Genomic DNA, 14,473 nt, shown 5'->3' with positions numbered 1-14,473 from the left:
GTAGGTTGGAAGGGATGAACTATTAAAGTGCAGGTTGGAAGGGATTAATTTTATTTCAATATAACATAAACATTAGAACATGCGTGTTCTTGACTGGTCTCGATTGATAACTGTTGTCTGAATGATGGCTTGGCCAACATCTAACATTTAGTGACCTGAGAGAGGACATCTCAAAAAAGCTTGCCTTGGGTATATAGTTAGTTCAATAAAGGGCATCAATTCTAAGAATGAGGGATGGTTAGTAAGACACGAAGCGCTGCCTGTCTCAGGGAGTCTGTTTCATCCTATAGGCCTTACCTTTTAACTGTGAAGAACCAGACTTTGCCTCAGCATCCCTCACTGCTCCATTAGGAACTTGAGTAAGTGGCCCAAACCTGGACTTTGGTATAGTTGTATTCTTTTTTCCTTATATGGCAGCCTCCCTCACCACATATGCAGTCATGTTATCTTTGTGTTATTGTTTGATCCTCTTATTTTGTCCCCTGATGAACCCCATGATTGAAATGGGGGGGGGGGGGGGGCAATCATGGGGTTCATCACGGGTCAAGATAACAGTAATTGTTTCTTTGGAGGAAAAACTTTCCACTTGGGGTTAGTATTGGATATATTGTATTGTGTCAAGGCATCCTTGTTGTATACCATTACTTATTGCAACTTTAGTGGCACCCACTTGTTGGGTCATCATTTTTGTTGGGTTTTGTGCCTTCAGGTTTTTTTGCACACATCCATGTTTATTAAGGACTTTTTGGATTGTATACATCTTTAATTATATCACATAAATGTTAAGTTTTAATTTGGAGCTGTGGTCCTTGACAGAAGTTTGTATTTACCTTGGGGAAGGAAAGTCTAGGTACAAATGGTGATACCACTCTTGTGCAGAGCATCCTTGTATATGCATTAGATTGGGATTTGCCCCTCTTTTCTTGCACATTTACTTACACATTGGACTTCAGAATGATGACAGACAATCATTTTGGATCTCATGATATAAGGTTATAAGAAACATATCGCTGACATTCATAATAAATGACCTGCACATATCTATATTACACATGGGACACATCATGTGACATTTGAAGGCTTAGGTAAGCTTTCTGTCTAAAAAAAAAAATGTATGCAAAAGCAAAATAACCTTTAGACTAAGTAAAAATGTCAGCGCATGAAGGGTTTTTCTATACATACACATACCATGCTTGCCTGGGAATCCAACATGAAGACCCATTTGGCTTCCATACAGACATTTGTTTCCCTTTACATTCTTGTCTTGGGTTGGCCGGCACATTTAAGTGAGAGAGTTTTCTTAACCCTATAGACAAAATATTAGTTGAGTGAGGACATATTTCTGTACATAGAGGAGGCAGAAGATTTGATTCTCATCAGTAAAGTCAACACCATCTACCCTGAATGTGGCAGCCTGGCTTGTGTTTCCATCCATCTTTTTACGCCGATGTCTCCACCCTGGGACAGTCATGGCACTGGTTGCTCATTCATTATTGCATACAATGTAAGCAGAAGCAGTAATCTCACACAGATGTCTGATTGCAGGGTCCTACCGCTGGGGAACCCCGAAATCTCGGCTACGGCACCCCAGACATTTGGTGCACGAAGTGAACTTCACTCCGTGACGGATGACTGGCGATGCAGGGCGGAGGCTCGTGACATCACGGTCACGCCCCGCTCGTGATGACATGGCCATGCCCCACCCAATGCAAGTCTATGGAAGGGGGCGTGATGGCTGTCACGCCTCTTCCCATAGACTTGCATTGAGGGGGCGTGGTCGTGACTTCATGAGTGGGGCGAGGTCGTGATGTCACAAGCCTCCGGCGCTGCACTCGATGCTCTAAATGAATGCCAGGTGCAGCAGGATACCCAGCAATCTCCCTGCTGCACCTGGTATTCGTTTAGAGCATCAGGTGCATTGCCAGAGGCTCATGAAGTCATTCCCGCGCCGTGCGCCAGCTCTGATTAAAAGCTTGGTGCAGCAGGGAGATCGCTGGGGTCCCCAGTAGTGGGACCCCCACGATCAGACATCTTATACCCTATCCTTTGGATAGGGGATAAGATGTCTAGGGAGGAGTACCCCTTTAAAGGTGTATGGGCACCTTTACACTTATCCATCTCACCCACAAATCTCTCCACAGTGCTGTACCTCCCTATACCTCCTCCCTCACCTCTGTCTATCACCCTAGCTGGGCTCTATATTCTAAGTTTGACCCCATAATCTGAGCCTTTCACTGCTGTCACCAATGCTTCTCCCGTGCTGCACCAGTTCTCTGGAATGTGACCACAGTTAAAGTAATTCCCAACAGTTTTAAGGGAGTCCTAAAAACACATCTTTTTATGCATGGTTGCCACATTTTATAAATTGATTATTAGAACCCAACTCTATGAGCCATAATAAATATAAGGGGCTACCACTCTAGCTGACCTAGTTTATCTATATATTACAGGGTTGGCCATTTGTTTGAATGTTATACTATATTTCCACTTTAAGGAAATGTACAGCCTATAGACTCCTCCCTGGAGGTAACCGCTAATCATTGGGGGGATGCAGAAGCTGGATTCCATCATACTGAGTTCCAGGACAAGGGGCTTTAAAAATGGGGTTATCTTCTTTAACAACCCTTAAAAGAATGTACTTTCAGTCTGATCTAAAAATGTAGCTGTGTCAATCCAGAAGAAGGCAATGGCACCTATGTCAGACTAATACCAATGTGTGCAACGGAATGAGCGTGTAAATACACTATATGCAGGTTGTTTTTTCTTCTATTTAGAGATAAGAATTATCAGAACAATAATTTACCAAAAATTTTATTATTTTAAATGTTCTTTATTTCAGAAAATGAAGAGCTTGGCACAAAGACGTCAATCGGCTCCATCGCTTGTGTTAAGCAAAGCCCTCAATAAGTCAAGGACCACTACCAAGTAAGTGATAAATCCTATTCCATGATGACTTTATTAAAATCTGATGTTGCCTTATATACATATATAACAGAGATGAATACCTCAGATTTGAGCTTGGCACAGTTCACAATGTTCTCTCTGTTATTTCCTACATGACTTTTAGTAAACCTATTGAGTTATTCTGTCTTAGAGAGGTATCACCCCTGGCAAAAAAAAAACGTAGCAAAAAACACCTACAATCAAAGATGCAACTATTTTATTATGACGTCTGCTCTATTTGATAAATTTTGAACATCTTACATAAACATGTTATGACTTTAGACCGACATTTAATATTTTAATCTTTAAAGGGGTACTCCGGCCCTAAGACATCTTATCCCCTATACAAAGGATATGGGATAAGATGTCTGATCACGGGGGTCCCGCCACTGGCGACCCCAGCTATCTCGCATGCAGCACCCACCTCTGGGAGCTGCACTTAGCACTGCAGCCTCGGAGTCTGCCGGGTCATGACTACCTGCCGGAGTATCGTGATGTCATGACGCTGCCCCTGTGTGATGTCATGCCCTGCCCCCGCAATGCAAGTCTATGGGAGAGGGCGTGGCGGGGGGAATGCAAGTCAATGGGAGGGGGCGTGAGGGGGCTTGCAAGATAGTGGGGGTCCCCAGCGGCAAGACCCCCGCGATCAGACATCTTATCGGCTATCCTTTGGATAGGGGATAAGATGTCTTAGGGCCAGAGTACCCCTTTAATCAATTCCCCCCATTAAATCCTGCTTCAGCCTATTAGTTTTTCATTGGTTTTGTTAGGCATTATTTTTATTTTCTAGGAATAGAAGCTTTGAGTTTTCTATCCTGATGCTATGATGTCTTCCTTGACCTACCAATATGTTTTCTTCTTTAACTTACCCATTTTGTTTATACCTGTACCATATTTCACAAAGAGCTGACTGGGAACAACAAACATCTCCTGCCACACTCTGTGTTGCATTATTATTTCTATTGTTTCAGTAAAGCACTCTCTCAATTAGCCAAGAATAATTAGCATTTTTAGAATACCCCAGGGATTTGTTTTAGTAATTCAAGTTACAAGGTGATGTCATCATTTTTTTCCCCAAAAACGTTATTCCATAATTTTTTTTCTAGAAAAACATATGGGACTTTGGTTGCAATGATTTCCCTTTGTTTGTTTGATGTCTCATGAAGTCAGAATGTTCCGCTATTAAACAATTATTGTATCATATCTGTTATTTGTGTATTTGGGACGCCATATATATTGTCAGGGGTTGTATTTAGATGTAAATAATATATATATATGTTTAGATATCTCATGCATTCATGTTTCTATACATTAATGGGTGACATCTTGGGATTTCATTGGCCCCAACCCGTTTTCAGGGAATCGAGGCTGGTTTATTAAAGGTGATTACTTCTGAGAACTTAATTTCAATGAGATGTCTCAGGATATAGCGTTTGCCAAGAACTTCATCTGTTACCTATTTGTGGAGCTGAACCACAGTGTTTATGCCACTTTTCCCTACTGCGGAGATAAATCATGGTTATCTTTTCATACATTTATTGCACAATTATTATACAGTTTTATGGGTAGATCCTGCCAGTGCTGAGAGCTATACCCCAGTTATTATCTAATACTGTATCATGTCCCAAGAGAAGGAGATAGACTGTTTTATTAGTTAAATAAAGAGTTTTCCCAAGCTGGAAAACACAGGGTTTGTATGAAATTAGAATCAACGGTTCTTCTTCGTTTCATAAACAGCACCATCCCGTGGACTGTGTCAGGTGTTGCAGCTCAGCGCCATTTACTCTGATCCCACTAAAATACTTTACCAACATGAGAGATGATAGTTGTGTGATCACCAAGGGTCTGACCACCGGCATTCTCAGCAATGGTGGTCCCTGGTTGCCCCTTTTGGACAGAATGGCAGTCCGCTTATATGCCTGTTGCACCATTCGCTGCTTTGGATGGATGGAAATTGACCACCACAATCTTAATCAGACCCAAAGCAATGGAGAAAGTTGTGGTTACACTAGTGTACTGCTGCATAATGCCCAAGGGGACAGTCGAGTACCGCCATTCTTGAGAACGTTTGGTCCTGGAGCTCAGACCGATCCTGTTTGATAAATGACTTTGGTAAACTATTCTTTAAACGCTTGTAAACTAGGGAATCTATCGGTTGTATTTCTTTCAAGTGGTTGTCTCATGGAGACAATTCCTACCTATTTGTCCTTTTGGGGCATATGGACTTCATAGAGATAGATCTTCTGCTGAAGGTCCCCCTTTATCAGCTAGAGCTTTCTGGGACACATGAACTGTCCATGTCCTAAATGGACAGACATTTTAGAGAACTGTCTGGCCTCCACTTCCTCCAGGGATGCCAGGGATAATTCTTGTTCCAGAACAGCACCGCTCTGGATCATGGACTGTGTCAGCTATTGCAGATCTTCTCCATTCACTCCTGATTCCAAACCTATGGAAAATATTGTCACTGTTACTTAAAAAAATTCTTATGTCTCTAGCACTGCATTAACTGATTGCCCCCCAGGCACTTACAGTATGGGGGGTTGTGTTGTATATTAATCTATATGTTCCAATTTGGTGACTGTCATTCAAAAAAAATACGTAAAATTCCAATATAGTGCATGGCTGTGAATGGCCCCTTGACTGGTAGTTCAGGGATTTGTTGAGTGACCTCTAATATGCTCTCTTTTTTGCCCTACTTACATAAAACAATGGCATCCATGTAGTGTTTAGACTAATACATTCAATTATCAGTATTCCAAATAGGTTCCTATAAAATAAAAGGTAAAAACTACAAGTAATGATCAGGCCCTGGAGGGAACTTTCAGCCCTTTAGAAGCTGGATGATGAGGTTTGTAAATAATGGCAGGGTAGCCATGCTTTGAAGGTTCTGCGGCATAAAGAAAGGTCTGGCACAAACATCAGATCCCTGTGTTATAATAAGGGCATAAAGAGCGAAAGGCTGGTGAACTATCTTGGCACGGTCTGCGCTGCTACAAACATTGAGTGTTTTGAGGTCAATGAATCGGTTCACAATGGGCAGACAGGAGAAACATTCCCTATTCAGAGCGAGGTTCTTCTGTAGTTAATCAGCAGATTCCATGGCTTACTTCTATTTTCGGACTCGCCCCAGTTACCATCAGCAGCATTTTGGGTAATAGAGTAGAAAAACCACAAAAAAAAAATTCTAATGCCGCAATGACTCAGTGTTTACTTAGACTGCATTAAAGGGAAGGTCTCATGTTCTGAATTATAGTTTTATTGGTAGGGCTCTACATCTGTGGTATATGTTGGCATACCGGCAAGAAGTAGTACCCACTCTAGTAAAGCAAACGTAGTCCTGTAAATGTTTCAGAATGTATACTTTTATTTTATCTGTGTTGTGCTGTGCTGTTGAGTTCCACAAAAAATGTTTTCCTGGAAATGGACCAACATCATTGCTAAGTGTTAGACTGGAGTGCTGAGGGTCTTCCAGTGGAAATCATTTTGGGGACCCACCTCATAGTTACTGTATAATATCACAGGTTATGGATACTGTTTTTATGTGAATAGAACATTGATCCAGGGGTTTATTGTGATGCCAAATTGGGATTGGAATTGGAATTTTTCATCAGCCTCTTGTTTTTTGTTTTTGTTTTTTTTTTGCCTTCCTCTGGATCAACACAGTAGGGTTTTAGGGTTAACTCGATGGACTATTGTCTTTTTTTTTTTTCAACCTTACAAACTATATTACTATACACATAAACATATGCCTGTGCCATCATTGTTCGCACAGTGGAAATGACCATGCAATCACCATGACATAATAGTAAGTCACAGTGTGCCTACTATGGCCGCTATGATTCTATTCTGTCAAGGTGTGGAAAAGGGTTAACCGCTTAATGTTATAGCCAATTTTAGTTGTTTTTTAAAATCACATTTTTCACTTGATAGAACCTTATGGGGGGGGGGGGGGTCTGTTCTGTGCAGGACCAGTTGTACTTTTGGATGGCATATTTCATTTTACCATGTAATGTATTGGGGAACCAATGTATTGTGTTATGCATGGGTGAAGAAGACGCCTGCAACAAGAAGTTTCTTGTTGCAGGCTAATAGGCAGAGGCTTAACTTGTAACTTCTGGGCCCTGATACAAAATCTGAAACAGGGCCCCATGTGCCAATTATAATGCTGGTCTCCTATGGGACAGATTTGCTCTGGTACCCCCTTGGGCACCAGGACCCCGTTGAGACTGCTACCTCTGAACCCCCTATAGCTACACCCCTGCTGATGGGTAAGGAGAGCATCTTTAACATGACTGTAAGGTCAGGAGGGCGGCCCAGGGAGGGAGAAGGTAGCAAGAGGACTTGACATCATGCACTTTCCACCTGCACAGTCAGGCTGTGTTTCCGTTAAAAACTAGACACAAGAGGAGGCCCACCAGGGGATTTATCTGCACCCCTGTGGCCCAGTCCAAGTCTGGCCAGTAGACTATATTCTTTCTATTAGAGCAAATGGACCTGCCATGGGTACACCATGGTAGATATATCGGCATAGCTTTCTGTTGGTATCCCAATGTATACCAGCAAAGTAGAGCCCAAACCTGGTTTGAACCAGCCTTAAAGGGGTACTCCGGTGAAAAACTTTTTTCTTTTAAATCAACTGGTGGCAGAAAATTAAACATATTTGTAAATTACTTCTATTAAAAAATCTTAATCCTTCCTGTACTTATTAGCTGCTGAATGCTACAGAGGAAATTGTTTTCTTTTTGGAATGCTCTCTGATGACATCACGACCACAGTTCTCTCTGCTGACATAATAATAATAACAATAATAATAATAATGCTTTATTTATTGTTGCCCTTAGTGGGATTTGAACCCAAGTCCCCAGCACTGCAAGGCAGCAGTGCTAACCACTGAGCCACCATGCTGCCCTTAGCATACATCTGCTATGCATGGTTGCTAAAATTTACAGAGATGTCAGCAGAGAGCACTGTGCTCGTGATGTCATCAGTGTTCCAAAAAGAAAGGAATTTCCTCTGTAGCATTCAGCAGCTAATAAGTACTGGAAGGATTAAGATTTTTTTTAATAGAAGTAATTTACAAATATATTTAACTTTCTGCCACCAGTTGATTTAAAAGAAAAAAGGTTTTCACTGGAGTACCCCTTTAACTAAGTTGCCCCTCAAGCATGATAAAAGTGACAAAAAAATGTATTCTCACTTCTCACAAAAAATCATTGGCTGAAAGATGCATTAGATTGCATGAATCATGGCTGCTATCGATCAACATGTTTCAAGCTTATACAGCTCTTAATCATGGTAATGAACAGATTGTTGGTGGATAAATCTCATTCTACAAAACCTTGCCCACTTTCCTTTTGAAAAGAGGAAAAAGTTGTGAAAAGTTGCAAATGATAGCACAAATATAGCATGCACCACAATTGGTGACCTGTTTAGGCCATAAAAGTGGTGCTAAGGTGGTGGTGCATTTCCCTCTTTAAGGTTCAGACCATTTCTGAAGACCCTGCAAAGTTTTCAGGCGCCATGTGCCATGTTGTGGAATATTGTGCATGCTACAATACATTAAGAGTACAGTGATCCCTCAACTTACAATGGCCTCAACATACAATAGTTTCAACATGCAATGGTCTTTGTAACTTGAACCCAGACTCAACATACAATGCTTTGGAATCTGCAAAACGTGTCAATGGCTGGAAGAACCGACCAATCAGAATGGATATTTCACTGGTAAAACCCCTGTGCATGCACTGACTGGTGTCTGGTAGCGCCCCCTACAGTACAGGGAGGTATTACATGTTCTGTACACTTTACCTGTACCAGGGTTAGCTTCTCCTTTGGGCATCAGGTGAGGGCGGCTCCATTTTCCTTTTTTTAGGACACTGCGTGTACTGTACAGGACCCTGAAGAAGCTTCTGTCCTCTACATAGACCAGTGTTTCCCAAAGAGGGTGCGTCCAGCTGTTGCAAAACTACAACTCCCAGCATGCCCGGACAGCCTTTGGCTGTCCGGGCATGCTGGGAGTTGTAGTTTTGCAACAGCTGGAGGCACCCTGGTTGGGAAACACTGAAATAGACGGTGATTTACAGCTCCCAGCAGATCTTTCTTACTTTTATATGTAAGGATTTGCTTTATCTATATTAGTTATCTACTTATTTATCTTTAATCCTCACTTTTTCCTATTTTTGGAGGACATTTTGGTGGCTTCAGAACCAATTACCAGGTTTCCATAGAGTTCTGGTCTCAACATACAATGGATTCAACATACAATGGTCGTCCTGGAACCAATTAATATTGTAACTTGAGGGACCACTGTAGTGCCGATGTTAGTAAATCTCCCTCCTTGTGCCCAGGCGAAGAGTATGGCCGACATAAGATCTAACCTAATGTTACCCTTTACAAGAACAAATGACCGGGGGATGGATACAAGCTCCAGGTCAGGTCTGCCCTCTTTGTATTCTTGCTGAATCTTCCCTATTTCATTGCTCTGTTACTTAAAATCAAGGACAAGAACAATGTGAAAATGTATCATCCTGTTCTTCTAACATATTGAATGGTCCTATTCTTATTGGTGAAAGGTCAGCAGCGAGCCAGCAGATTCTTACAGTGAGGATACATGTGTAACAGTCATGACTCATTTAAAGGATTTAAAGGGGTATTCCAGGCCAAAACTTTTTTTTATATATCAACTGGCTCCGGAAAGTTAAACAGATTTGTAAATTACTTCTATTAAAAAATCTTAATCCTTCCAATAGTTATTAGCTTCTGAAGTTGAGTTGTTGTTTTCTGTCTAACTGCTTTCTGATGACTCACGTCCCGGGAGCTGTGCAGTTCCTATGGGGATATTCTCCCATCATGCACAGCTCCTGGGACGTGACATCATCATTGAGCAGTTAGACAGAAAACTTCAGAAGCTAATAACTATTGGAAGGATTAAGATTTTTTAATAGAAGTAATTTACAAATCTGTTTAACTTTCCGGAGCCAGTTGAGATATATATATATATATATATATATATATATATATATATATAAAAGGTTTTGCCTGGAATACCCCTTTAAGTTCTGGCCTTGCTCCAAGACAAACAATGTACCGTATTTTTCGCCCTATAGGACGCACTGGCGTATAAGACGCACCCAATTTATAGGTGCAAAATCTAAAAAAATAAAGATTTTTAACCCAATAGTGGTCTTCAACCTGCGACCTCCAGATGTTGCATCATCTGCAGGTCCGCAGATTGAAGACCGCTGCATAGGAGGTAATACTCACGTGTCCCCGCCGCTCCTGACTCGTCACCGCTGCCCTGGATGTCGCTCCATCGCTGTCGCCGTGTCCCCGTTGCTCTGGAACGTCTCTGCTGCCGGGTGGGTATCCTCGCTCTCCGTCGCCACCATCTCGTCGTTACGCACGCCGACGCACATATGCGACGACGTGATGACGAGGAAGGAGAGCGCCGGCCATACAGGGGATCCCTGAACGGAGAAGAAACCGAGGAGGCAGGTAAGGTCCCTCCCGGTGTCCTGTAAGCACTAACCCAGCTATTCAGTCGGGCTGTTCGGGACCGCCGCAGTGAAATCGCGGAGGTCCCGAACAGCCCGACTGAACAGCCGGGTTAGTGTCACTTTCCCTTCAGACGCGGCGGTCAGCTTTGATCGCTGTGTCTGAAGGGTTAATACAGGGCATCACCGCGATCGGTAATGTCCTGAATTAGCCGCAGGGACCGCCGCGATTGGGGTGTATTCGCCGTATAAGACGCACCGACTTTTTCCCCCCAGTTTTGTGGAAGAAAAAGTGCGTCTTATACGGCGAAAAATACGGTAAGTTACCATCATCTTCAATGGAAATATACAACCATATATCCCAAAAATCTTTTTCTTACCTCTGTTAATTCAGCGTTTCGTTGCATGCAGAGCTGTGGCTCCAGGCAGTGGTTGAAAGACTTTTGCCAATTGTTTTGACAGTTCATCTGACTATTTCTAGAGCGTTTTACTAATGGGGCACAATGCGGAGAATATAATTTCTCCGGGTAATGATGCTTATATGGAACAGACGTGACATGCCTCCTGCTCATGAGAAGTAGAGTGTTATCCGAGCCGTTGGCCTATAGATAAATATTACACGCATAACGCGACAGACATTTATTGCGCTGAATTGAATTAACCCTTTGGAGCCATCATCACGATTTGCCCATGACTACAAGTTATCCCTTACCCTCAGGATATATTATAACTATCTGATTGCGGGGTGTCCAACTGCTGGAACCCCCGGGGATGTCCAGAATGGACAACAGAGTCTCTCCTGAGAATCCTTCTCTATGGTAGCGAGCCAAGATAGCCAAATGCTCTGTACTCGGCTATCTTTGGCAGTTCCCAAAGAGAATGAATGGATTGGTGTTGCACATGCTTCATTCTCAGTGGAAACTAGCCATATCGTTCTATGGGGACAGTCAGCTTACAGCTGTCGGACCACTCAGGATCAGATATTTATCCCCTATTCTGGCTCCAAAGGGTTACTTCACTTCAGCGTAAAGCCATGTTCACATGGCCGAAAATGTGCGGAATGTCTGCCCAGAAAACATGGGTGGACATTCCATACATTTGAATATTCCAGCGCTTGCTAGGACTGCTTGGAAATGTGTTTCCAAGCAGAATGGGCAAAAAGAATAGACAGGTCTAGTCTATCTGGAGACGCCAGAATCGAGATTTCTGCGGAATAAACATCTGCTGCAGAAATTTCGGCGTGTGCACTGTGCAGTAGAATCCCATGAAATCAATGGAACTCTCCATTCAGCAGAATTCCACTTGGAAATTCAGCCATGTGAACATAGCCCAATAAATGTTGTATTATGTGTGTAATATTTATCTATCATGGCCCAAATGGTTACCCAAAAAGATATGTTTCCCCTGAGAAAGGGGAGTGTGTGCTACGCTGCTCTATTAATTCTCTACATGTCACTGCTGCTCCGTTCTCAGGTGAGACCGCTATGCCTATGATGTCCATATACTATAAACATCTATCTATCAGTGTCAGCAGTTTGTTACGTGACTTCCCGCTGGCAGATTCCATTTAAGAAATTAAGCAGTAAATAATATTGGACCTAAAAACAACATTATTGCAGAATTAAAAACTGAATAGACTTTACTTCATGATCAGTATATAGACTTTCCTTCATGATCAGTATATAGACTTTCCTTCATGATGAGTATATAGACTTTCCTTCATGATGAGTATACAGACTTTCCTTCATGATGAGTATACAGACTTTCCTTCATGATGAGTATACAGACTTTCCTTCATGATGAGTATGTAGACTTTCATTCAGTATATAGACTTTCCTTCATGATGAGTATATAGACTTTCCTTCATAATAAGTATACAGACTTTCCTTCATAATGAGTATACAGACTTTCCTTCATGATGAGTATATAGACTTTCCTTCATGATGAGTATATAGACTTTCCTTCATGATGAGTATGTAGACTTTCATTCAGTATATAGACTTTCCTTCATGATGAGTATATAGACTTTCCTTCATAATAAGTATACAGACTTTCCTTCATAATGAGTATATAGACTTTCCTTCATGATGAGTATATAGACTTTCCTTCATGATGAGTATACAGACTTTCGTTCATGATGAATATATAGACTTTCCTTCATGATGAGTATACAGACTTTCCTTCATGATGAGTATATAAACTTTCCCTCAGTATACAGATTTTCCTTCATGATGAGTACACAGACTTTCCTTCATGATGAGTATACAGACTTTCCTTCAGTATACAGATTTCCCTTCATGATGAGTATATAGACTTTCCTTCATGATGAGTATATAGACTTTCCTTCAGTATACAGATTTTCTTTCATGATGAGTATATAGACTTTCCTTCATGATGAGTATACAGACTTTCCTTCTTGATGAGTATACAGACTTTCCTTCATGATGAGTATACAGACTTTCCTTCATGATAAGTATATAGACTTTCCTTCATAATGAGTATACATACTTTCCTTCATGATGAGTACGCAGACTTTCCTTCAGTATACAGATTGTCCTTCATGATGAGTATACAGACTTTCCTTCATGATGAGTATACAGACATTCCTTCATAATGAGTATACAGACTTTCCTTCATAATGAGTATACAGACTTTCCTTCATAATGAGTATACAGACTTTCCTTCATGATGAGTATACAGACTTTTGTTCATGATGAGTATACAGACTTTCCTTCATGATGAGTATATAGACTTTTCTTCATGAGGAGTATACAGACTTTCCTTCATGATGAGTATATAGACTTTCCTTCATAATGAGTATACATACTTTCCTTCATGATGAGTTTACAGACTTTCCTTCAGTATACAGACTTTCCTTCATGATGAGTATATAGACTTTCCTTCATGATGAGTATACAGACTTTCCTTCAGTATACATACTTTCCTTCATGATGAGTATACAGACTTTCCTTCATGATGAGTATACAGACTTTCCTTCATAATGAGTATACAGACTTTCCTTCATAATGAGTATACAGACTTTCCTTCATAATGAGTATACAGACTTTCCTTCGTAATGAGTATACAGACTTTCCTTCATGATGAGTATATAGACTTTCCCTCAGTATACAGACTTTCCTTCATGATGAGTATACAGACTTTCCTTCATGATGAGTATACAGACTTTCCTTCATGATGAGTATACAGACTTTCCTTCATGATGAGTATACAGACTTTCCTTCATGATGAGTATATAGACTTTCCCTCAGTATACAGACTTTCCTTCATGATGAGTATACAGACTTTCCTTCATGATGAGTATACAGACTTTTGTTCATGATGAGTATACAGACTTTCCTTCATGATAAGTATATAGACTTTCCCTCAGTATACAGACTTTCCTTCATGATGAGTATACAGACTTTCCTTCATGATGAGTATACAGACTTTTGTTCATGATGAGTATACAGACTTTCCTTCATGATAAGTATATAGACTTTCCCTCAGTATACAGACTTTCCTTCATGATGAGTATACAGACTTTACTTCATGATGAGTATACAGACTTTTGTTCATGATGAGTATATAGACTTTCCTTCATGATGAGTATATAGACTTTCCCTCAGTATACAGACTTTCCTTCATGATGAGTATATAGACTTTCCCTCAGTATACAGACTTTCCTTCATGATGAGTATATAGACTTTCCTTCATGATGAGTATACAGACTTTCCTTCATGATGAGTATATAGACTTTCCCTCAGTATACAGACTTTCCTTCATGATGAGTATACAGACTTTCCTTCATGATGAGTATACAGACTTTCCCTCAGTATACAGACTTTCCTTCATGATGAGTATACAGACTTTCCTTCAGTATACAGACTTTCCTTCATGATGAGTATATAGACTTTCCTTCATAATGAGTATACATACTTTCCTTCATGATGAGTATACAGACTTTCCTTCATGATGAGTATATAGACTTTCCCTCAGTATACAGACTTTCCTTCATGATGAGTATATAGACTTTC

At 40.9% G+C, this 14,473-nt stretch overlaps 1 protein-coding gene across 3 annotated transcripts in view; it reads left to right on the top strand.

The window, feature by feature from the left end:
• LOC130358438 (rho GTPase-activating protein 20-like) overlaps positions 1 to 14,473 on the top strand; it is a 123,878-nt gene that overhangs the window by 31,301 nt on the left and 78,104 nt on the right. For all 3 annotated transcript variants that reach the window (XM_056561685.1, XM_056561686.1, XM_056561687.1), the window contains exon 2: positions 2,840 to 2,925. In XM_056561685.1, the coding sequence (XP_056417660.1) occupies positions 2,840 to 2,925 (86 nt within the window). The remainder of the gene's footprint in view (positions 1 to 2,839; positions 2,926 to 14,473) is intronic.

The sequence above is a fragment of the Hyla sarda genome, chromosome 2, assembly GCF_029499605.1.
Source record: "Hyla sarda isolate aHylSar1 chromosome 2, aHylSar1.hap1, whole genome shotgun sequence".
Classification (NCBI taxonomy): domain Eukaryota; kingdom Metazoa; phylum Chordata; class Amphibia; order Anura; family Hylidae; genus Hyla; species Hyla sarda.
This window is presented reverse-complemented; position numbering and strand designations above follow the sequence as displayed.